General features: G+C 43.6%; 1 protein-coding gene across 3 annotated transcripts; it reads right to left on the bottom strand.

The window, feature by feature from the left end:
- FAM76A (family with sequence similarity 76 member A) lies at positions 1–24,513 on the bottom strand. Of its 3 annotated transcripts, none has more exons than XM_070763752.1 (9): positions 24,317–24,513; positions 16,642–16,706; positions 15,692–15,746; positions 13,614–13,766; positions 12,502–12,659; positions 10,666–10,752; positions 5,478–5,613; positions 3,455–3,556; positions 1–1,058 (listed from the first exon to the last, which is right to left on the bottom strand). In XM_070763752.1, exons 1-9 carry the CDS (start codon positions 24,395–24,397, stop codon positions 972–974), a joined length of 924 nt encoding a protein of 307 aa, XP_070619853.1. In that variant the 5' UTR covers positions 24,398–24,513; the 3' UTR covers positions 1–971. The 3 variants fall into 3 exon arrangements, with proteins under 3 accessions (XP_070619853.1, XP_070619855.1, XP_070619854.1); XM_070763754.1 differs by having other exon boundaries at positions 24,322–24,411; XM_070763753.1 differs by lacking the exon at positions 10,666–10,752 and having other exon boundaries at positions 24,317–24,496.
- Positions 24,514–24,939: the final 426 nt, after the last annotated feature.

Below are 24,939 nucleotides of genomic sequence, written 5' to 3'. Positions count from 1 at the left end.
CCCGTGGAGTATTTTTTAATTAATATTTTCTGAAAAATCGCGGTGTAGCGTTTCGCGAAGATCCAGATCGTGAAAATCGAGGGATCACTGTATATCAGAAAACCTTTGTCCTCTAGTTTCAGCATTTTTCCAATTCCTTTTATCCTGCTGCCAAGGGAGTCAAAATGGTTTTGATTTTCTTCAGGAAAACTGCATAGATGTACACTTGCTGCCAATTCACCCGATTTACCTGAAAAGTAGTTTTAGCTTACTCCTGATTCCTCGTATGACTCCAGATGGAAGAAGGAGCTGTTGGACCGGCCTAAAAAGCTGGGCTGCCTAACAACGCATAAAAAATATGAGCAAAGCACTAATTCATAACCGTCGGCCTCCACGTGAGAATATTCAACTATTCTGCCGAGAAACGCTTGAATTTTTAGAAGGCGGAGAGCGAATTGCTGATTGAAATTCCGTTCTCCATTGAGAAACCTGTGAGAAAAAGTCTGGAGCTGTCCTTGAGAATGGAGGGGTAGACACATCCCCCAAATAGACAGAATTTTTCATTTTAAAAATGTGTTTAAAAATTGTTTTTAAAATGGGCTCTCGCCACTTTCGGTCTCTTTTGTAGTACGAAAGCAGAATCCTGTAAAGGGTTTAATTGGCAGGGAGGCCTAGTAGCTTCATCAATTTGATTGTTATTTATTGTTTATTACATTTGTACGCCGCCGTTCTCCGAAAACTCATCCCAAGGCAGTGATGGTAAAAATGGTTGGAGGAAAATATCTGAGTTGAATAGGTTCTTGAGCTCGGAGGGCAAGCGGGGCCAAGCCTCCCGATCTTTCTCATCATTGTAGGGAAAGGAGGTTTTGTATACCAGCACTGGGTGCTGTGCTGAATAGCCAATCTCAAAGGATTCTGTCCATGTGCACAGGAGTAGCAACCCCTGTGTGGTTTCAAATCCCAGACATCGTAGGGCGCGAGGTCGGATGAATTTAAGGGGAAGTTATTGCTCCTGATTTCTCTGTCTTTTTGCCCTTGGACAAAGCCGCCGCCTGTTTTAGGAGCTCTCGGTTCTTGGCCTACAGGGAGAAAGGAAGAGAGGTGTGAATAAAATGTGCATTTCGGTAGGCTAAACCAGTGTTTCCCAACCTTGGCAACTTGTAGCCCGGTCCAAAGACAGGCTACAAGAATGGTGAAAGGTCTTAAGCATAAAACGTATCAGGAAAGACTTCATGGACTCCATCTGTAGAGTCTGGAGGACAGAAGGAAAAGTGGGGACATGATCGAAACATTTAAATATGTTAAAGGGTTAAATAAGGTTCAGGAGGGAAGTGTTTTTAATAGGAAAGTGAACACAAGAACAAGGGGACACAATCTGAAGTTAGTTGGGGGAAAGATCAAAAGCAACGTGAGAAAATATTATTTCACTGAAAGAGTAGTAGATCCCCTTGTTCTTGTGTTCACTTTCCTATTAAAAACACTTCCCTTCTATTTGTTTATTTATTCAATTTTTATGGCGCCCTTCTCCCTAGACTCAGGGCAGCTTACAGCATGTTAGCAACAGCACTTTTTAACAGAGCCCAGCATATGGCCCCCACAAACCAGGTCCTCATTTTACCCACATCAGAAGGATGGAAGGCTGAGTCAACCTTGAGCTGGTGATGAGATCTGAACTGCTGACCTACAGATCTACAGTCAGCTTCAGTGGCCTGCAGTACAGCACTCTACCTGCTGTGCCACCTCGGCTCGATCAGTTGCAGGATCCAATCTGGACGAGTCACCAGGACCAGCGGTTCAATCTTCTGAGTTTTTGAGCTCCTACTGGAGTCCACCCTCAGGGAACTTCTCATTCTGCTGCGAGAGACGTTCCCCGAGGACGGTCTCCAGCACGAGTCCAAGAGGTTGGAAGATTCCACCTCTGGTCCTGGTGACTGACCCAAATTGGATCCTGATTCCTGTTCTGTCTGGGTGCCCCCAGACTTCAACACCAACTGGAAAAAGCAGCCAGACACGCTGGTAAAAGCAAAAGCACTTTATAGTTTGAAAAATAAACACAGAGAAAAACCTGTTCTTCCCAACAGGCAGGCTATGAGGCTTCACAGCAAAGTCCTGACGGCTAGACAATACAGCAGACTTCTTGCTGGCACACACACCACTGTAGAGAATAAGCCCCCACGCCTTTTCCCCCAAGGTTTCAGCCTTCAAGACCACAAGCCAGAATCAGAGACGCCAAAGATCACAGCCAGGTCCCAGGACTCCCAAAGATACTACTCCACAAGACAGGAAGGGTGGGTCTGCCTTTTCAGCCTTTCTGGGGAGAACCACACCCAAACCCAGCTGTTACCTATTTAGGACTGGAAGTACCTGGCTAATTGTCCCCTTCGTTGTGCTGCTCTTCTCTGCCTGTGATCGATGATGGCTTGAGCATTTTCATCTAAGGACACCAGGCTGCTTGCTGGGGAGAGCTCCACCCCGGGGGACTCTGGCTGTTCTCCCTCTCCCTCGGCCTGATATTCCTCCTCCCCGTCTGCCTGGGCCTCCTCCTCCTCCTCCTGTTCCTCATCCTCCCCCTCTGAGCAGGGAGCCGGCAGAGGTTCAGCCGTTCCCTGAGGAGCCTCAGATGGAATCACAACAATTCCTAGTGACTGCAAGGACAAAATCATGGGCTTTCCCAAATATGCCCATGTTACACCAACACTCCGCAGTCTGCATTGGTTGCCGATCAGTTTCCGGTCACAATTCAAAGTGTTGGTTATGACTTATAAAGCCCTTCATGGCACCGGACCAGATTACTTCAGGGACCGCCTTCTGCTGCACGAATCCCAGCGACCAGTTAGGTCCCACAGAGTGGGCCTTCTCCAAGTCCTGTCAACTAAACAATGTCGGTTGGCGGGACCCAGGGGAAGAGCCTTCTCTGTGGCAGCCCCAGCCCTCTGGAACCAACTCCCCCCAGAGATTAGAATTGCTCCCACCCTCCTTGCCTTTTGTAAGCTACTTAAAACCCACCTCTACCACCAGGCATGGAGGAATTAAGATTCCTTTTCCCCCTAGGCCTTTACAATTTTATGCATGGTATGTCTGTATGTATGTTTGGTTTTTTATATTAAGGGGTTTTTAATTCGTTTTTAGTATTGGATTATTATTGTACACAGTTTTATGATTGCTGTTAGCCACCCCGAGTCTTCGGAGGGGGGCGGCATATAAATCCAATTAAAATAAAAATAGTAATAATAATAATAATAATGTTGGCTGGTGGATTCTGGGAGCTGAATTCCACACCCCTGAGTTGCTGAGACTGGCAACACTTTCATAACACGGGACGTTATAAACCACAATGGCTGGGTTCATGCAATGCACTGGACCTCAAGCCAAATCTGAGGAAAACACCCAACATTTTGGCACAGCGCGGTGTAGCAGTCAAGTCGACCGAATCGTGTGAATGCTGGTAAAATGTCCCAATGAAATCGAAGGTTACCTGCAAATGCTCTGTAACTTCCTTGTGAGTTTTTTCCATCTGGTTCATTTTCACTCTCGTTTGGGATTCCTGGTATTGCAGGTCAGCCTTCAGTTCTGTTATCTGCAAACCCCAAAGAAAGCAAACAGGGTTGTTGAGATGCCTTTGCATTGACGTTGTCTAATATAACATAAGATAGATATGGATGGAAGATAGGTGTGTATTAAACATTTTATTTATTTTATTTACTGGATTTGTATGCCGCCCCTCTCCGCAGACTCAGGGCGGCTAACAACAGTAATAAAAAACAGCATGTAAAAATCCAATACTACACAACTAAAAAACCCTTATTATAAAACCAAAAATACATACAAACATACCATGCGTAAATTGTAAAGGCCTAGGGGGAATGAGTATCTCAGTTCCCCCATGCCTGACAGCAGAGGTGGGTTTTAAGGAGCTTACGAAAGGCAAGGAGGGTGGAGGCAATTCTAATCTCTGGGGGGAGTTGGTTCCAGAGGGCCAGGGCCACCACAGAGAAGGCTCTTCCCCTGGGTCCCGCCAAACGACATTGTTTCCTCTGTGGGACCTAACTGGTCACTGGGATTTGTGTGGCAGAAGGCGGTCCCGGAGATATTCTGGTCCGATGCCATGAAGGGCTTTATAGGTCATAACCAACACTTTGAATTGTGACTGGAAATTGATCGGCAACCAATGCAGACTGTGGAGTGTTGGAGTGACATGGGCATACCTTGGGAAGCCCATGATTGCTCTCGCAGCTGCGTTCTGCACGATCTGAAGTTTCCGAACACTATTCAAAGGTAGCCCCATGTAGAGAGCATTACAGTAGTCGAGCCTCGAGGTGATGAGGGCATGAGTGACTGTGAGCAGTGAGTCCCGGTCCAGATAGGGCCGCAACTGGTGCACCATTTTTTATCATGCAAAATTATTTTTTTTTGCTTTTCTCAAAGTATAAGTATCAAGTTATACTCGACAGAGACATAACTTCATAGATCACTTTGAAATGCAAATCCTGAAAAGAGCGCATGGGCTCACTCCCATAGTGTTTCCAGGCTTAGAGCAGTATTTCTCAACCTTTGCTACTTTGAAGATTTCTGGACTTCCGCTGCCAGGATTCCCCAGTCAGCAGCACAGCTGGGTTATAATTGCTAAGGTTGAGAAACACTGGCTGAGCATCTCATTAAGGTGTTAGAGCCTGGCCCCTCCTCTTCAGGTAACACCGGGCGAGCAAGAGAGCGAGCAGGACAGGGGATCCCACTGCAAAGCAAAGCATCTCACCCAGCAGGGAGCTTCGAGGCTGTTGTGGTTAGCTCTGGCCCAGCTCCTGCCCCAAGGACTGTGGATGTGGGGGAGACATCCACATGCTGCAGGCCTGTTTTGCCCCCGGTGGAGTCTGCTGATGAAGGCTCCTCTGACCAAGAAGACATGAGTGACAGGGAGGAGGAGAGTGGGGCAGACAGCTCAGAAGGAGATCAATTATCTAGCTCCTCCTTGGATTCGGAACAAGAGTTAATGATACAGCCACGCATGCAGAGAGCGATGCATAGGCAGCAACAACTGAGAGATTATTATCAAAGAAAATGAGGCCACCTGTGGTTGGGTGGGGCTGTGGTCATTAGTGAGGCTGCTATAAAGAGCAGCCTGTGGGTTTGGCCATTGTGGAGGATTATCTGATCGTTGTGTTTCGTGACTGCTTTACTGACTTTGACCTTTTGTGTGCTGATTTCCCCCCGCTTTGAAACTAAACCAGAGCAAAGTGTGTTTCACTTTGTGAAAGAAGAAGGACTGTGAATTGCCTCACAGCTGCAAACTAAGTATCACAGAACTGATCAGGGACTTGTACAAATTACCAGTTTGTTTGGAGACCAGGGCTCTTTGCTATACCAAAAGAGGGCTTGGTTTAAGTGAATGTTCATTATAAAGAACATTGTTTTGAGTTTTCAAACGTGTGTGTGTGTCTGAAATTTGTACCTGAATTTTTGGGAGGATTCTACCAGAGAGCTCGACAGAACAGAGGCGTTACCTTCTTTTCTTTCTCCAAGATCATCTGATCCTTCTGGTGCAGCATTTTCTTCAACGTCGCGACTTCTTCCTTCAGTTGGGCTATGATGACAAAATGATCGGTACCTGGGGAATCCAAGGCGAGGTCTGGAGAGAAACTGAGAGAGACCCTTGGGGTGACTTCACTGCGTTCATTGCTACCATCCAATATCCGTCACAGTGGGCCCATGAACAAGAGATGGTTGGACCCATAAATCCCTACATTTGGAAAGTAACCCTTGAACCCTGGGCCCTATCTAAATGAAAAATGAAATTAAACGTAGAGACAAATACATGCAAGAAAAAAAACCCAAAAGTAAACATACAGATTGGGTGAAACCAGACTTAATAGAAACATAGAAGTCTGACGGCAGAAAAAGACCTCATGGTCCATCTAGTCTGTCCTTATACTATTTCCTGTATTTTATCTTAGGATGGATCTATTTTTATCCCAGGCATGTTTAAATTCAGTGACTGTGGATTTATCTACCACATCTGCTGGAAGTTTGTTCCAAGGATCTACTACTCTTTCAGTAAAATATAATAATAACAGTTGAGGGACTGCCACAGAGAGGAAGGGGATCGGAAGGGCCTTTTCTGTGGCAGCCCCGGCCCTCTGGAAGAAACTCCCAAAGTTAACCGGAAGCTTTTGCAGTTTGGCTGAGAGTTGAGTAGTTGGGAGGAGTGGAATTCCATCTATATTCCCAGCTACAGAACGGTCAAAAGTGGGCAAAACAACCAGCCAATCTGCATTTTTAAATCGCATTTTGATATAATTATTATTATTTATTATTATTTATTGGATTTGTATGCCGCCCCTCTCCGTAGACTCGGGGCGGCTAACAACAGTAGTACAAAACAGCATGTAAATCCAATACTAAAACAACTAAAAAACCCTTATTATAAAACCAAACATACATACAAACATACCATGCATAAATTGTAAAGGCCTAGGGGGAAAGAATATCTCAGTTTCCCCATGCCTGACAGCAGAGGTGGGTTTTAAGGAGCTTACGAAAGGCGAGGAGGGTGGGGGCAATTCTAATCTACGGGGGGAGTTGGTTCCAGAGGGACGGGGCCACCACAAAGAAGGCTCTTCCCCTGGGCCCCGCCAAACGACATTCCTGTACAGACTGAGAGAGATTCCCTTTCACAACAGATAAGGACTTGCCTTGGTGATATTTTGACAGAAAGCTTAACAAGGGATGATGTAAATTACTTTAATTTGGACGAAGGGGAAAAGTTATTTGGAAAAGATTTAATTTTTCTACGAAACTGTGGGAATGCTGCTTGCTTTGCATTAAAAGACAGAAAGATAATTGGTTGAATTGACAAAACAAACTTATGAAGATAACTTGAGTAGACCGAGTACTCGATGGTAACCACGGAGATGCCAATATGACGTGTGTTTGCAATTACACAGTTCCCTCGATTTTCGCGGGTTCGAACTTCGTGAAAACTCTATACCACGGTTTTTCAAAAATATTAATTAAAAAATACTTCGCGGTTTCCCCCCCTATACCACGGTTTTTCCCACCCGATGACGTCATATGTCATTACCAAACTTTTGTCTGTCTTTAAAAAACATTTTTTTAAATAAACTTTACTAAATAAACATGGTGAGTAATAATCTGAATGGTTGCTAAGGGAATGGGAAATGGTAATTTAGGGGTTTAAAGTGTTAAGGGAAGGCTTGGGATACTGTTCATAGCCAAAAATGGTGTATTTACTTCCGCATCTCTACTTCGGGGAAATTCGACTTTTGCGGGCGGTCTCGGAACACCCCCCTCCTGCGGAAATCGTGGGAACACTGTACAGCTTTAAAAGACGTAAGAGTCCGTGAGGTTTGTTCATCTTCTTCATAGCATTTACATTTTGAAATACAAGGTGGGGGTGGAATTAAACAAGTCATTAGCCTAGAATCATTATCGGCACCCAATTTAGTATTGGACTTTAGTTGAATAGATTCTTATGTACAGGATTGAGCAATAAATCTTCTGAACCCCAATTTAACCTATGGTCCTGATTTCCCCCCCTGCTTAACAGGCAGGGCTGCAAGATTAGTATGATTGAGCCAATTTAGTTCCTAATTGATTGAGCATTGTCTGAAGTAAACTCAATGCCTTCTCCGGGTCCCGTCGACTAAACAATGTCGTTTGGCGGGCCCCAGGGGAAGAGCCTTCTCTGTGGCGGCCCCGGCCCTCTGGAACCAACTCCCCCCGGAGATTAGAACTGCCCCCACCCTCCCTGTAAACTACTCAAGACTCATTTATACCGCCAGGCATGGGGGAGTTGAGATAGCTCTTCCCCCTAGGCCATTACAAGTTATGCATGGTATGTTTGTCTGTATGTTTGGTTTTATTATTATTATTATTATTATTTAGGAACTAAATTGGCTCAATCACTTGAATTTAAATGTGCAGCCATTGAAAAAAAGATGGATGAAAAGCTTGACAAGATGGAAAATTTGTAAAACAAATGGACATACAATTCATGTTAATTTGGCTATAATTTCTAAAGCTGAGATGTTATCAAAGCCTTTTTCTGATCATAACCCTGTGACTTTGGTTTATAAAAGGAAACCTACTTCTTTCAGATGGGAATTAAATATAATCTATTATCGAAAGAGTTGATAGTAGAAGATTACAAATAGAAATTTTTTATAAATAAAGTTACTAATCTAAGAATGATTTGGGACACGTCACATGTTATTTCACATAAAATAACACTAATCTTACAAAGGAGACCCAAGAAAAATCAAAGGCCATTTTGGATGGGATAAAAAGAAAAAAAATTGTTAGAGAAGTATTTCATATGAAATTAAACTAAAGTAAACTAAATTAAATTAAAGCAATACTTGTCAATGTTAACTCTGAGAGAATTGAGAAATAAAAAGGAGCTCTGCAAAGCAGAAGAATTTTGAAGTTGCAAATAAACCAGGGAAATTATGGCTAGCATATAAACTAAGAAAAGAGAAAGAGAAGAAAATGTTTTTGAAACTTCCAAGAGGGAGATACTGTATTAATGGACAATGCAGTTATACAAAAATTATACACCACTATTCTAATTTGTGTAAGGGACATGATATTTCTTTGGAATATAGGTAATACTTAGAAAACTAAGGTTTAGCCAGGTTTATAAAGAAGCAAAAACAACTTAGGAATAAACCCATAAAAATAAGGGAAGTTTCTGAAGTCATGAAAAAAGATTAATCCAGGACCAGATGGATTATCAGATTCCGACTGCAAATCCTTTGAGGATTAACCTTTACAACCCATTCAAAAATGATGAATTCTATTTTACAGGGAGGAAAGATGCCAGCAAAGAGGTTAATGAAGCATTAATCCTTAAAGAGGGGCAAGATCTAACTCTAATAAGAAACTATAGACCAATGTCATTACTGAATAAAAATTATAAATTGCTGATAGTGATTTTAGCAGATAGACTTAAAATAATTTCTTTACATATTTTTTGTCACTTCCTTGTGTTTTTTTTTCCTGCACTTTTGACTTTTTTTATCTTAAATATTACTGTGTTGGTTTTTTATATTTCTTGTTAAAATCCTAATTAAAAATTAAACAATGCAATGAGATTATCTGGAAAATACTGGGAAATATTTCTTCGCCCAGAGGGTCCTTGGTTGATGAAATTCCCTTCCAGAAGAGGTCGTGACAGCTGTCAGCCTGGAGAGCTTCAAGGCAGGATTAGAGAGATTCATGGATGCCAAGTATATCAGAGGTTATTGAAACAGATGTCCATGTGCCTCCTTTATGTTGGTTGAGGTAGGCAGGATTCCCTTGAGTCCCATTTGTTGGGGGTCAAGGGAAAGGGAGGGTCTTGCCTTCTCCTTCTGCTCAAGATCCCCATGGACAATTGGTGGGCCAACGTGGGACACAGAATGCTGGACTCGATGGGCTGTGGCCTGATTCTGCATGGCTCTTCTTATGTTCTTATGTATCACTTAACAAGAAAAAACGTGGGCTCAACTGTGACCGTTGAGAAGCACTTGTAATTTCTTTCTCGGTTTATGCCTGCCCTCAAGTGGCTATGTATGAACACTGCAAGGGCTTCCATTCAAATCAATCAATCAATCAATCAATCAATCAATCAATTCCTAGGCCGCCCGTCTCCTGAGACTCAGAGTGGCTTACAACATAAATGAATGCATAAAAAGCAAGTCGGAAATCGAAATTTAAACTAAAAAACCAATTCTAAAACCCAATAAAAGTCCTTATCTAACCTTATCGAAAACATGCAAATTCATTCATCCCTATCTTATTTGTGTATATATTAAGATCATCCTGCCTTGATTATTTTATAAGCAACTCAAGTCAGTGAACGTACATAATATTCCTCCCTCTTCTCACTTTCCACATAACAACAACCCTGCGAGGTGAGTGACTGACTGGCTATTCTGGCGGGAGAATTCTGGGAGTTGAAATCTAGAAGTCTTAAAGTTACCAAGTTAAAAGACCTCGGCCTTAACCACTAGGCAGTGATGGTGAACCTATAGCACACAAAACACAGAGATGTCCATCTTATTTTCAGAACAACTTTCGGAAACTTCAGATCGTGCAGAATGCGGCTGCGAGAGCCATCGTGGGGCTTCCTAGATTTGCCCATGTTTCTACAACACTCCGTGGCCTGCACTGGCTGCTGATCGGTTTCCGGTCACAACTCAAAGTGTTGGTAATGACCTTTAAAGCCCTTCATGGCATTGGGCCAGAATACATCCAGAACCGCCTTCTACCGCACGAATCCCAGCGGCCGATAAGGTCCCACAGAGTTGGCCTTCTCCGGGTCCCATCGACCAAACAATGTCATTTGGCGGGCCCCTGGGGAAGGGCCTTCTCTGTAGCGGCCCCGGCCCTCTGGAATCAACTCCCCCCGGAGATTAGAACGGCCCCCGCAAGTTACTCAAGACCCACCTATATCGCCAGGCATGGGGGAATTAAGACATCTCCCCCAGGCTTTCTTATATTTTATGTTTGGTATGTATGTGTTGTATGGTTTTTAAATTGTTGGGGTTTTTAAATGTAATTTTATTATTAGATCTGTTCCGTTGTTATACTGTTTTTATTGTTGTTGTGAGCCTCCCCGAGTCTTCGGAGAGGGGCGGCATACAAATCTAATAAATTGAATTGAATTGAATAGCCCTTTAAGTAGCTTACCTGTCCCCGTTGGTTAATATGGAATCAAACTTGGATTTTTTCTTTGGGAGTTCGTTCTGAATAGAAGATGTAGATAAGGTTTTCTGGCTGCAAAAAGAGCACAGAGGGAAAATTATCCACAGCCTGGAAACTAGCCAGTTCAAAATCATGATTTGAAAATGTTCAGTCATTACCAATAAAGGAGGATTTTTGAAGCTCAGGGCTGAAACGAGGGGGCCATGGTTCTCTCTGAGCTTGGGTTTTTTTTTAGTTTAGTTTAGTTTATTTAGATTTGTATGCCGCCCCTCTCCGAAGACTCGGGGTGGCTTAGAACAATAGAAAGCAATGTAACAAATCTAATATTAAAAAGTAATCTAAAAAACCCCAATTTAAGGGACCAATGATACCAACAAACATACCATGTATAAATTCTATAAGCCTAGGGGGAAGGGAGAAAAAATTTTCAATTCCCCCATGCCTGACAACAGAGGTGGGTTTTAAGGAGCTTGCGAAAGGCAAGGAGGGTGGGGGCAATTCTGATCTCTGGGGGGAGCTGGTTCCAGAGGGTCGGGGCCGCCACAGAGAAGGCTCTTCCCCTGGGTCCCGCCAAATGACATTGTTTAGTCGACGGGACCCGGAGAAGGCCGACTCTGTGGGACCTAACCGGTCGCTGGGATTCGTGCGGCAGGAGGCGGTCCCGGAGGTATTCTGGTCCGGTGCCATGAAGGGGTTTATAGGTCATAACCAAACCAGGTAACACCCATCAGTGACGGGGGAAACTGGCAGGAGTTCACGAATGGGGATTGTGTGATAAGAACATAAGAAGAGCCAAAGCCCTTGGAGTCCAGCATTCTGTGTCCCACAGTGGCCCACCAATTGTCCAGGGGGATCTTGAACAGAAAGAGAAGGCAAGACCCTCCCTTTCCCTCGACCCCCAACAAATAGGACCCAAGCGAACCCTGCCTGCCTCAACCAACATAGAGGCGGCACATGGACATCCGTTTCAACAACCCCCGATACACTTGACATCCATGAATCTGTCTAATCCTGCCTTGAAACTATCCAGACTGACAGCTGTCACGACCTCTTCTGGAAGGGAATCCCATCAACCAACGACCCTCTGGGTGAAGAAATATTTCCCTTTATTTGTCCTCACTTTCTTACCTGTGAGCTTTAGGGAGTTCCCCCTCATTCTAGTATTGTGTTTTTAATTGTTGTAAGCCGCCCAGAGTCCTTGTGGAGTTGGGTGGCACAGAAATCAAATCAAGGAAGCAAGGAAGGAAGGAAGGAAGGGAGGAGGAGGGGAGGGAGGAAGGAGGAGGGGAGGAAGGAAGGAAGGAAGGAAGGAAGGAAGGAAGGAAGGAAGGAAGAATCCACAGTCATTGAATTTAAACATGCCTGGTATAAACCTAGATCCATCCTAGTATAAAATACAGGAAATAGTATAAGGGCAGTGAGGTCTTTTTCTGCTGTCAGTCTATGTTTCTATGAATGAGGAAGGGAGGGAGGAGGAAGGAAAGAAGGAAGGAAAGAAAGAGAAGGAAGGAAGAGAAAGAAGGAAGGAAGGAAGGACGGAAGGAAGGAAGGAAGGAAGGAAGGAAGGAAGGAAGGAAGGAAGGAACATTAGCTGCACTTGAGCAAACCTGGGTTTAGCACACAGGTGCCAAACTTGATCGTGTCACACGATGTTATGTGATGTTACGTCATGACCTTTTTGCCTTTGCACGGCCCGTGCGTGACGCATCCGGCACATGGGCTGCCATTTTGGCACCCCTGGCTTAGCATAAGTCATCAAGATCATTGAATTTTTAAAAAAAAGAATGAGCAGCTAGACCACAGTGTGCAAAGCAAAGATACCTGCTGTAGTGGCTGCCACAGTTAAGCCGGCCAAATTGCTCCTTTTCCGTCAAGCTTGTCCGAGAGGAGGCGCTGAGATGCTTACGCTGTTCTTTGGTTTTCTGTAGCACTCGCTTATAGGAGAGGGTGCACAGCCAGCACAGTAACTTCCCATCTACCTGAAATCAAGAAAAACGACAACAATAATAATAATAATAACAACAGAGTTGGAAGGGACCTTGGAGGTCTTCTAGTCCAACCCACTGCTTAGGCTGGAAACCCTACGCCACTTCAGACAAATGGTTATCCAACATGTTCTTAAAAACTTCCAGTGTTGGAGCATTCACAACTTTTGGAGGCAGGTTGTTCCACTGATTAATTGTTCTAACTGTCAGGAAATGCTCACAGTCACTCATGCCCTCATCACCTCGAGGTTCGATTATTGCAACGCTCTCTACATGGGGCAACCTCTGAAAAGTGTTCAGAAACTTCAGATCGTGCAGAACGCAACCGCGAGAGCCATCGTGGGGCTTCCAAGATTCGCCCACGTTTCCTCAACACTCCGTGGCTTGCATTGGCTACCGATCAGTTTCCGGTCACAATTCAAAGTGTTGGTCATGACCTTTAAAGCTCTACATCGTATTGGACCAAAGTACCTCCGGAACCGCCTGCTACCGCACAAATCCCAGCGACCGATAAGGTCCCACAGAGTTGGCCTTCTCCGGGTCCCGTCGACTAAACAATGTCGTTTGGCGGGCCCCAGGGGAAGAGCCTTCTCTGTGGTGACCCCGGCCCTCTGGAACCAACTCCCCCAGGAGATTAGAACTGCCCCCACCCTCCCTGTCTTTCGTAAACCACTCAAGACTCATTTATACCACCAGGCATGGGGGAGTTGAGATATTCCTTCCCCCTAGGCCATTACAAGTTATGCATGGTATGTTTGTTTGTGTGTGTGTATGTTTGGTTTTATAATAGGGGTTTTTAGTTGTTTTTTATTATTGGATTGTACATGTTGTGTTTATTATTGTTGTTAGCCGCCCCGAGTCTGCCGAGAGGGGCGGCATACAAATCCAATAAATTATTATTATTTATTAAATTCTTCCTTAATCTGAATCGGACATACAGATACTCACTTTTTTTCTGTCATCCTTCCTGTCGAAGGCGCACTGTTGCTTACACTGCTCGCATGAATGGGGTGGGCCGTATTTCTTCTCCGAGTTCGTACACCGCTGGCACTTGTGGCCAATAAATGCTGCAATGATGTTGCAGTACTGGCATGGCTTTGGCTTTGAATAATAAAAGAACATGAAACCACAAAGGGATTAGCATCACTTTGGAACATAAACATGTTCTCCTCTGCTCAAATGCTCCTAACAATGCACTTCAAGCTTTTCCCCAGTGTAATAATAGAGTAAAAGAGGAGTGGGGTGGAGAGAGAACTGATAATGACACAAGTATTTATGTAAACTTCTATAGTTGCTACTTTTCTTTGATCAATCATGGAAAATAATCCTCTTACATACTGAAACAGTATTATAGCCCTCACACAGCTTAATTTTTTTTCTTAAAGTCTTATTTTTTGCTAAAGTTTTTTAAAATGCACAAAGCAAAAATGCACATTTTAAGATCGTTAGTGTTGTGGTTAGCTCTGGCCCAGCTCCTGCCCCAAGGACTGTGGATGTGGGGGAGACATCCACATGCTGCAGGCCTGTTTTGCCCCCGGTGGAGTCTGCTGATGAAGGCTCCTCTGACCAAGAAGACATGAGTGACAGGGAGGAGGAGAGTGGGGCAGACAGCTCAGAAGGAGATCAATTCTCTAGCTCCTCCTTGGATTCAGAACAAGAGTTAATGATACAGCCACGCATGCAGAGAGCGATGCATAGGCAGCAACAACTCAGAGATTATTATCAAAGAAAATGAGGCCACCTGTGGTTGGGTGGGGCTGTGGTCATTAGTGAGGCTGCTATAAAGAGCAGCCTGTGGGTTTGGCCATTGTGGAGGATTATCTGATCGTTGTGTTTTGTGACTGCTTTACTGACTTTGACCTTTTGTGTGCTGATTTTTCCCCACTTTGAAACTAAACCAGGGCAAAGTGTGTTTCACTTTGTGAAAAAAGAAGGACTGTGAATTGCCTCACAGCTGCAAGCTAAGTATCACAGAACTGATAAGGGACTTGTACCAATTACCAGTTTGTTTGGAGATGAGTGCTCTTTGCTATACAAAAAGAGGGCTTGGTTTAAGTGAATTTTCATGATAAAGAACATTGTTTTGAATTTTCAAACGTGTGTGTGTCGGAAATTGTATCTGTGCATTTTTGGGAGGATTCTACCAGAGAGCCCGACAGAACAGTTAGGCACTTCAAATGTACTTAAGAATGTAACTTCAATTAACGCTCAAATGCTTACATGAAGACATTCTTTGTGACAACCTCATCTGTTTATCAGACACTAGGCCAGTGGTGGAAAACGTATATCAGCAGTCCGTCGTTTTGAGCAACTCTCACTACAAGCTACACGAGTTAGAGTACTTTACCAGAAATCACTAAGTGTTCTACTATCATCGTATTTTTCAACTTCAGCAAACTTTTAAATAGAAACATAGAAGACTGATGGCAGAAAAAGACCTCCTGGTCCATCTAGTCTGCCCTTATACTATTTCCTGTATTTTATCTTAGGATGGATATATGTTTATCCCAGGCATGTTTACATTCAGTGACTCTGGATTTACCAACCACGTCTGCTGGATGTTTGTTCCAAGCATCTACTACTCTTTCAGTCAAATATTTTCTCATGTTGCCTTTGATCATTCCCCCAACTAACCTCAGATTGTGTCCCCTTGTTCTTGTGTTCACTTTCCTATTAAAAACACTTCCCTCCTGGACCTTATTTAACCCTTTAACATATTTAAATGTTTCGATCATGTCCCCCCTTTTCCTTCTGTCCTCCAGACTAGACAGATTGAGTTCATGAAGTCTTTCCTGATACGTTTTATGCTTAAGACCTTCCACCATTCTTGTAGCCCGTCTTTGGACCCGTTCAATTTTAATCAATTTTAGGGTGGACTTCAATTCCCAGGATTCCCCAGTCTAGGGTTTCCCAACCTTGGCAACTTGAAGATATCTGGACTTCAACTCCCAGAATTCCCCAGATGGTTTTATATTATCAGTAACCATTCCAAATTGCTGAAGGAAAAAAGAGGTTTTGATACATACCGTCCCATAGAGTTTCACATTCTGAGCACACTTCTTGCATATTGTATTGGTTTTACTAAGAAAAGAAAAGAAAACAAAGTATATATAAAAAAGAAACTGGACAATGTGGCTTAGGGACGTACAGCTGTTCAGATTCCATCTCCAAAGGATGGTTTAAGACCCGATGTACACTGATCAAATATAGGAGGCAGAATTTTATTTATTCATTTTTTGAACTTTTTTAAATTAATAAATTTATTTATTTATTTATTTATTAGATTTGTATGCTGCCCCTCTCCGAAGACCCGGGGCGGCTAACAACACTAAAAAAGACAATGTGAACAAATCTAATATTAAAAATAATCTTAAAAAACCCCAATTTAAAGAACCAATCATACATACAAGCATACCATGTATAAGTTCTATAAGCCTAGGGAGAGGGGAAAGTCTCAATTCCCCCATGCCTGACGACAGAGGTGGGTTTTAAGGAGCTTGCGAAAGGCAAGGAGGGTGGGGGCAACTCTGATATCTGGGGGGAGCTGGTTCCAGAGGGTCGGGGCCGCCACAGAGAAAGCTCTTCTCCTGGGTCCTGCCAAACGACATTGTTTAGTCGACGGGACCCGGAGAAGGCCAACTCTGTGGGACCTAACCCGTTGCTGGGATTCGTAAATAAATACCAACAAAAGACAAAGGAGAAACAACAACAAACCCCCCCCCCAATTTTTTTTTTTTTCCCGCTCTCTCTGAAGCTTGAGGACAGCCTCTGGAGCATGGGGAGGGCAAAAAGACCCCTCCCCGTCATGGTTCTGGAGGCCAACTAGGCAAAGGCCACCCAGCAACCGGGCAGAGAACCCTTTGCTAAAAAAATTTGAAACCCACCCCTGGTTGGACGGGACCTTGTGACTCCTGTAGTTCAACCCCCTGCCCATGTCATTTCACGTTGCTACTCCTTTATAATATGCAATATTTACCTCTCCTGCTGGAATTCAGTTCTACAGTAGGTACATTTAACCATGGGGTGAGCGATTCGACATTCCTGAAGAAGAAAAGATGTGTTTAAAAGACTTGAAATTATTATTATTATTATTATTATTATTATTATTATTATTATTATTATTAATTGGATTTGTATGCCGCCCCTCTCCGCAGACTCGGGGCGGCCAGCAACAGTGATAAAAAACAGCATGTAACAATCCAATACTACACAACTAAAAAACCCTTATTATAAAACCAAAAATATCTCAGTTCCCCCATGCCTGACGGCAGAGGTGGTTTTTAAGAAGCAAGGCAAGGAGGGTGGGGGCAGTTCTAATCTCTGGGGGGGAGTTGGTTCCAAAGGGCCGGGGCCGCCACAGAGAAGGCTCTTCCCCTGGGTCCCGCCAAACAACATTGTTTAGTTGATGGGACCTGGAGAAGGCCCACTCTGTGGGACCTAACTGGTCGCTGGGATTCGTTTAGCAGAAGGCAGTCCCTGAGATAATCTGGTCTGGTGCCATGAAGGGCTTTATAGGTCATAACCAACACTTTGAATTGTGACCGGAAACTGATCGGCAACCAATGCAGACTGAGGAGTGTTGGTGTAACATGGGCATATTTGGGAAAGCCCATGATTGCTCTTGCAGCTGCATTCTGCACGATCTGAAGTTTCCGAACACTTTTCAAAGGTAGCCCCATGTAGAGAGCGTTACAGTAGTCGAGCCTCGAGGTGATGAGGGCATGAGTGACTGTGAGCAGTGACTCCCGGTCCAAATAGGGCCACAACTGGTGCACCAGGCGAATCTGGGCGAACGCCCCCCTTGCCACAGCTGAAAGATGTTTCTCTAAAATGCATACAAACTCCCAGAGAAAAGCATTAGCAGGACCAAGGAAATTTTACTGTAAATAGCATACTTCAGTGATAGCAACAGCCAGCTGATTTGGGACTCTGGGAGGGCGTTTTTGGCTTCCAGAGAGCCTCCAGGGGGATGGGGTAAGGCATTTTTAACGTCCCCCAGCTCCAGAGAAGCCTTTGGAGCCTGGGGTGGGAAAAACACGAGCCTACTGGGCCCACTAGAAGTTGGGAAACAGGCCATTTACGGCTCCATAGAGCCTCGGGGGGGGGGGGGAGTGTGAGAGGGAAGCTGTTTTCGCCCTCCCCAGGCATTGAATTATAGGTATGGGCACTCGTGCATGTACGATAGCGCACGCGCACTATCTTTCGGCACCCGAGGGGAAAAAGTTTCGCCATCACTGGCATACACAATGTCCCATAACATCTAAAACCATTGCATTGCTTGAATTCATCTGTTATTAAGAGTAATAATGGCTCCTTCCAGAAAGTAGTTATGATCATAGCACTTTATAGCAAAATGTATGGTTCTTACACATATTGATCATAATCAATACCTTAGAAGAAACCACTGACATTTAATATGAACTTCACTAGATAACACAAAGCTTCATCAAACTCTTAAAGAGTAAAAAGAATAGGAAAATCACGGTAGCAACATAACATAATAATATTTATTTTATTTATTAGATTTCTATGCGATCCGACTCGAGTATCCAATGCAATTTAATGGTTCACTTAAAATCCTGTTTTAGAAACATAGAAACATAGAAGACTGACGGCAGAAAAAGACCTCATGGTCCATCTAGTCTGCCCTTATACTATTTCCTGTATTTTATCTTACAATGGATATATGTTTATCCCAGGCGTGTTTAAATTCAGTTACTGTGCATTTACCAACCACATCTGCTGGAAGTTTGTTCCAAGGATCTACTACTCTTTCAGTAAAATAATATTTTCTCACGTTGCCTTTGATCTTTCCCCCAACTAACTTCAGATTGTGTCCCCTTGTTCTTGTGTTCACTTTCCTATCAAAAACACATCCCTCCTGGACCTTATTTAACCCTTTAACATATTTAAATGTTTCGATCATGTCCCCTATTAAAAACACAAGGATTCCGAAATAGTAATCTCCCCTCTAATCAATATTATTTTGCTCCATCCTTAAATTGCCCTCCTGGAGTCTCTTCTCCTTCAGTTTAATTTAATCCAGAACAACAGACATTATTGTTCTTCTTACTCTTATGTAACTGGTTTCAATCTCTGCAGAATGGTTATCTACAGTATTGATTTTATTGCCTAGAATCCTATGACTGTATAGACTTTATTGTACCTCAGTTTCAAACAGGAACAATTTGGCACCAGGATGTTATACAAAAAGGTAATAACTCCCCATGACTATACCCCAAATCTAACTTAACAAGCCCCATTTAGAATGCTGGCTGGGGAATTCTGGGAGTTGAAGCCCAGATATCTTCAAGTTGCCAAGGTTGGGAAACACTGCGGTAGATCATATTAGTGGTCAGCGGGATTTAAAGTTATGAATTTAGTGGTCCCTGAGGTCCGAAAGGTTGGTGGCCCCTGCTCTAGAAAAGGTTAGAAATCAAGATTGGGACACTGGCCTTGGTTTCACGATACATCTCTTTTCCTTTTCAATACATTTCCTCCTTAGATATGAAACCTGGAGAACCAGAGTAGCCCAAGTAGTCATACGAAGCTGATTTGACGTATCATTAAATCATGCTTTCATTTGTTGAATCAGCTATAATTAGCTAGGTGTGTTCAGTACAGGTCTACAAGCCCTTATGACAAGAAAGCTTAAACTTAAGATAAATCTCAGTGCAGTTTTATACAGCTTTCCTAAACCTGATGCCCTCTACATATGGTGGATTTCTGCTTTAAAGACCTTCATGGCACCGGACCAGGGTATCTACGAGACCGCCTTCTGCCGCACAAATCCCAGCGACCGGTTAGGTCCCACAGAGTTGGTCTCCTCCGGGTCCCATCAACTAAACAATGTCGTTTGGCGGGACCCAGAGGAAGAGCCTTCTCTGTGGCGGCTCCGACCCTCTGGAATCAGCTCCCTCCAGAGATTAGAACTGCCCCCACCGTCCTTGCCTTTCGTAAACTCCTTAAAACCCACCTCTGTCGTCAGGCGTGGGGGAACTGAAACATCTTCCCCTGCCTATGTAGTTTTTTATGTATGATATGACTGTATGTATGTTTTTTATATATTGGGGTTTCTTGCTTTTTAGCCTTTTTAAATGTATTATTGTTATTTTAGACGCTAACTATTAGATTTGTTATTATATATTGTTTTTACCATTGCTGTAAGCCGCCCCGAGTCTACGGAGAGGGGCGGCATACAAATCTAATAAATAAAAATAATAATTTCTGCTCTCCAAAATATAGTTAGCACATATAAGGGAAGGGTAGTGGAGAAGGCTGATGTGACCAGAGTCACATTATCCAATTGTAAAAAAATAGCTACAGTCTCCACTCACTGGTGATGTTTACACAATGCACTTAATCAGGTCACACTTAACCAGTTCAGATGGGGTGTTGTATTAGTCTATGTCAGTGATGCCGAACCTATGACACGGGTGCCACAGGTGGCATGTGGAGCTATATCTGCTGTCATGCGATCCGCTGCCCTAGCTTAACTCCAATGTGCACGTGTGTGCCGGCTAGCTGATTTTTGGCTTGCAGAGAGGCCCTGGAAGGCAATTTTTGGCTTCCAGAGAGCCCCCGGGCTCCAGGGAAGCCTTTGGAGCCTGGGGAGGGCAAAACACGAGCCTACTGGGCCCATCAGAAGTTGAGAAACAGGCCGTTTCCAGCCTCCAGAGGGTGGGGGAAGCTGTTTTCGCCCTCTGCAGGCATTGCATTATGGATGTGGACACTCACACATGCGCGACAGATTGTATGCACACTCTTTATGCGCCCAAGGAAAAAAAGGTTTGCTATCACTGGTCTATGTCATCAAAAAACCCCAGAAGGAATCAATAGAGCCTTTTCAAATTTACACATTTACATCTAGTTTCGTTCCAAGTTGGGAGAGAAACACAGGAAACATGGAAAGATGGTTTATTGATGAAGCAAAACCAGATGTGATTCTGGGCAGCTGACAAGATAAGAGTTGAGCGCAGGTGGGGGGGGGGTTATACCTTTCTTTGGAGTTTGTATTTGGGCTTCCTGTGCAAGAAACATATCCTTTAATATTCTATGTCGTTTGGCAGGACCCAGGAGAAGAGCCTTCTCTGTGGCGGTCCCGACCCTCTGGAACCAGCTCCCCCCCGGAGATTAGAACTGCCCCCACCCTCCTTGCCTTTCGTAAAGTTCTTAAGACCCATCTCTGCCGTCAGGCATGGGGGAATTGACATATCTCCCCCGGGCCTATACAGATTATACATGGAATGTTTGTGTGTATGTTTGCTTTTAATAATGGGTTTTTTAGTGCTTTTAAATTATTAGATTTGTTCTTACATTGTTCTTGTTATTGTTGTGAGCCGCCCCGAGTCTACGGAGAGGGGCGGCATACAAATCTAATAAATAAATAAATAAATAAATAAACAAACAAACAAACAAACAAACAAACAAACTGGCTGTTGTCAGATCCCTACAGGGATCATGGCTACCTCTATAGGCAAAAGGGGAAACTAAAATCCTGTTTGTCTGAGTTAATTCTTTTGTTTGTTGCTTATCTAAGTTTCTCTCTTGACCCAGTCTTTGTCAATGGATGACCACATCTGCATTTCTAAAACTTAGCCTCCTCAGTTTCTGCTGGCAGCTGGTTTCTGAATAGGCTGGCCCAATTGTTCTTAACTGGGCAAAAAATATCTGCTGGGGGCTATTAGGAAATATTGAGGTTTCCAAAAGAAGAAGAAACAATAAATAAAACCACTGACTGTGCTGAAGTAGACATGATGACAAGGCGGTTAAAGGGACAAGAAGAATTACAAAATATGGTACAAGTTTTACGAGTGGCTGGATAAAAGAATGCTATTGTAAATACTGTAATATATAGTAAATGGTACAAAACTATGTGAATGTTTGTAAATAGTAACAAGTGATAGAAACATAGAAACATAGAAGTCTGACGGCAGAAAAAGACCTCATGCCCTTATACTATTTTCTGTATTTTATCTTAGGATGCTTGTAAATTCAGTTACTGTGGATTTATCTACCACATCTGCTGGAAGTTTGTTCCAAGGATCTACTACTCTTTCAGTAAAATAATATTTTCTTATGTTGCTTTTGATCTTTTCCCCCAACTAACTTCAGATTGTGTCCCCTTATTCTTGTGTTCACTTTCCTATTAAAAACACTTCCCTCCTGGACCTTATTTAACCCTTTAATATATTTAAATGTTTCGATCATGTCCCTTTTCCTTCTGTCCTCCAGACTATACAGATGGAGTTCATGAAGTCTTTCCTGATACGTTTTATGCTTAAGACCTTCCACCATTGTTGTAGCCCGTCTTTGGACCCGTTCAATTTTGTCAATATCTTTTTGTAGGTGAGGTCTCCAGAACTGAACACAGTATTCCAAATGTGGTCTCACCAGCATTCTGTATAGCGGGATCACAATCTCCCTCTTCCTGCTTGTTATACCTCTGGCTATGCAGCCAAGCATCCTACTTGCTGATAGTTTATACTTTTTCCTTTCTTTCATGATTTTTTAAAATTACCTTTTCTTAAGATTCATATTTAAATTTCTTAGACTTCTGAAAAGTACGGAGCAGTTTGGGCTCCTTTTTTAAGTTATGTGTTTTTGTATGTGTCTTTGTCTTGTCTTGGAATTAAAAATCAATTTAAAAAAAAGGAAAGGAAAAAAATACTGTATTGAGCCTGCTTTCAGTCTTTAACAGCATATTTCCTCCATTTCTCCTTTAGGGAAATATAAATATGCTTCCTTTTTAATACTTCCTAAAAATATTTTATTCTTGAGTGTGTGTGTGGGGATACTAACTTGCTACATTTGTAAAAGCAAAAGATTTCAAGAATAGCAGTTTTCATCATCAAGTGCAGCTCCCAAAACGTTTGCCTTTTAATAAAAACTGTATCAGAAAAGATGTTACCAAAGTCCTGATTTTCAGGTCAGATACAATACACTGATACAATGTATTAAACATGATCAGTGTTATTAATTTTTCAGCATCTAGTGTACTGTACAAAGAAAACAGGATTACTGGTAAATCAACAACCAGGTTAAACACATTGCCCTAAACATCACTACTCTGAAATTTGGAGCTGGTACTGGAATCAAATAAGATGACATATACTAGTTATAATGGTAAACGTTAACTTTACAAAAGGGCTGTTATGTGAATGAAATGGGGACAAGCCTCATTTATACTCCCCTGGTTGACTTTATTATGTTTTAATGCGATTAACTGAAGGCCAATGAAAATTTGATTTCTCAAACAGGCAAGATACAGATGCAATAAATAAATATATACATACACCCTTACAGAACTATTTCATCCTTCCTTCAGCAATCCCAATTATTATAATTAGCTTCACATACATAAATAATTCAGCGTAGTACCTATTGTTAGATATTTTATCCAGTCTTTTTATTTATATAAAGGTGGGATTTTTTTTTTTTTACAGTATGTAGTACACTCAAATAAGTAGTACCCTGCTCCTATTTTGCTCAGAGGGAGAGAGAAGGACGGGAAAGAAAGAAAGTGGAGAGGGGGATGGGCAGAGAGAGAGAGAGAAAGAAAGAAAAGAAAGAAAGGGAGTAGGAGAGAGAGGAAAAGAGGAAGAAGGAAGGAAGGAAAGAGGGAGAGAAAGAAAGAAAAGTGGAGTCAGAGAGGGAGAAAAAGAAAAAGTGTAGAGGGGAATGGGAGAGAGAGAAAGAAATAGAAAGAAGGAAGGAAGGAAAGTGGGGGAGAAAGAAAGAAAAGGGGAGTCGGAGAGGGAGAAAAAAAAGTAAGTGGAGAGGAGGATGGGAGAGAAAGAGAAAGAAAGGGAATAGGAGAGAGGAAAAGAGAAAGAAGGAAGGAAGGGGGAGAGAAAGAAAGAAAAGTGGAGTCAGAGAGGGAGAGAGAGAGAAAGAAAGGAAAGAAGGAAAGAAAGAAGAAGAGGGAGAGAAAGAAAGAAAAGGGGTCAGAGTGGGAGAAAAAAAAGTAAGTGGAGAGGAGGATGGGAGAGAAAGAGAAAGAAAGGGAATAGGAGAGAGGAAAGGAGAAAGAAGGATGGAAGGGGGAGAGAAAGAAAGAAAAGTGGAGTCAGAGAGGGAGAGAGAGAGAAAGAAAGGAAAGAAGGAAAGAAAGAAGAAGAGGGAGAGAAAGAAAGAAAAGGGGTCGGAGAGGGAGAGAAAAAAGTAAGTGGAGAGGGGAATGGGAGAGAAAGAAAGAGAAAGAAAGAAAGAAGGAGGAGGGAGGACGTAGGAGAGAGGAAAAGAGAAAGAAGGAAGGAAAGGGGGAGAAAACGAAAGTAAGTGGAGAGGGGGATGGGAGAGAAAGAGAAAGAAAGAGAAAGAAAGAAAGAGGGAGTAGGAGAGAGGAAAAGAGAAAAAAGGAAGGAAGGAAGGGGGGGAGAAAGAAAGAAAAGGGGAGTCGGAGAGGGAGAAAGAGAGGGACGGATACTCGTCTGTGCCCAACCAACAACGACCCTGTGAAGGAGGCCACAGCGCGGTTTTCTTTCAAAATCCGAGGCGGCAACGGGCAGCGCCCCAAGCGCCCTCGCCTGTCCCCGCCCGGAGGCGCTAGGCATGGATTTCGGGGTTGGGGAAGGGAACCCAGCTCCAACGTCATACCACCCCTGCTTACAAACCCGGCTCCCCCTTCCCCTTCCCCACCCGGGCCTGACCTTACACAGCTGCTGCCCCTGGCTGAGCGCCTCGAAAGAGAACCGCTGGTGGCACTTGGTGCAAGCGTAGAGCGCCGCCATTACGCCGCCTTCCCTCAACCAGACGTGGAATCTCTGGAGTGTTTGGGGAAGCGGCCAAGGAAAAACACGAGCTGAGCTCTGACGTCACGGAAGGGCGTCCTCCAATCCGACATGGATTCCCTTCCTTCCTCTTCGACGCCATTGGCTAGCGTCGACGCCTTTCGGCCGCTGCGAGGCGGGCGCTTTTGGCCTTCTCTTGAGGCTCATTGAGCTTCCCGGGACGTCACTCAAGAAGCGGGAGGCGGGGCGGTTTGTCTGTTTGGGGAAGCGGCAAAGGAAAAATAGGGATCTGCGCTCTGACGTCACGGAAAGGCGCCATCCGGAGAGGAGGGGGTGGGGGTGAGAGACGTTAGATGACCCGCGTGAAGTGTCTTTTACCATAGAGGGCATGGAAGAAATGAGGCTAGAGTGTCTCATAGATTGGTTCAAAGCAAGATTTATCTATTTATTTATTCGAATTTTGCCGGAATAACGGAGGAATTTCTGCCTTGAAAGCTGGGGGTGGGGGGGTGGGGGTGGGGGGAGACGCAGTGGGGGTAGCA

This window comes from Erythrolamprus reginae, chromosome 11, assembly GCF_031021105.1.
Source record: "Erythrolamprus reginae isolate rEryReg1 chromosome 11, rEryReg1.hap1, whole genome shotgun sequence".
Lineage (NCBI taxonomy): Eukaryota > Metazoa > Chordata > Lepidosauria > Squamata > Dipsadidae > Erythrolamprus > Erythrolamprus reginae.
This window is presented reverse-complemented; position numbering and strand designations above follow the sequence as displayed.

What these genes read in the sequence shown, in the direction of transcription:
- FAM76A (XM_070763752.1), bottom strand. Translation starts at nt 24,397, where the DNA reads ATGGCGGCGCTCTACGCTTGCACCAAGTGCCACCAGCGGTTCTCTTTC. An exon ending in ATATTAACCAACGGGGACAG is followed by an intron (nt 5,614 to 10,665) that starts GTAAGCTACTTA and finishes GGTCTCTCTCAG; the next exon opens with TTTCTCTCCAGACCTCGCCT. An exon ending in AAGTTACAGAGCATTTGCAG is followed by an intron (nt 1,059 to 3,454) that starts GTAACCTTCGAT and finishes TTCTCCCTGTAG; the next exon opens with GCCAAGAACCGAGAGCTCCT.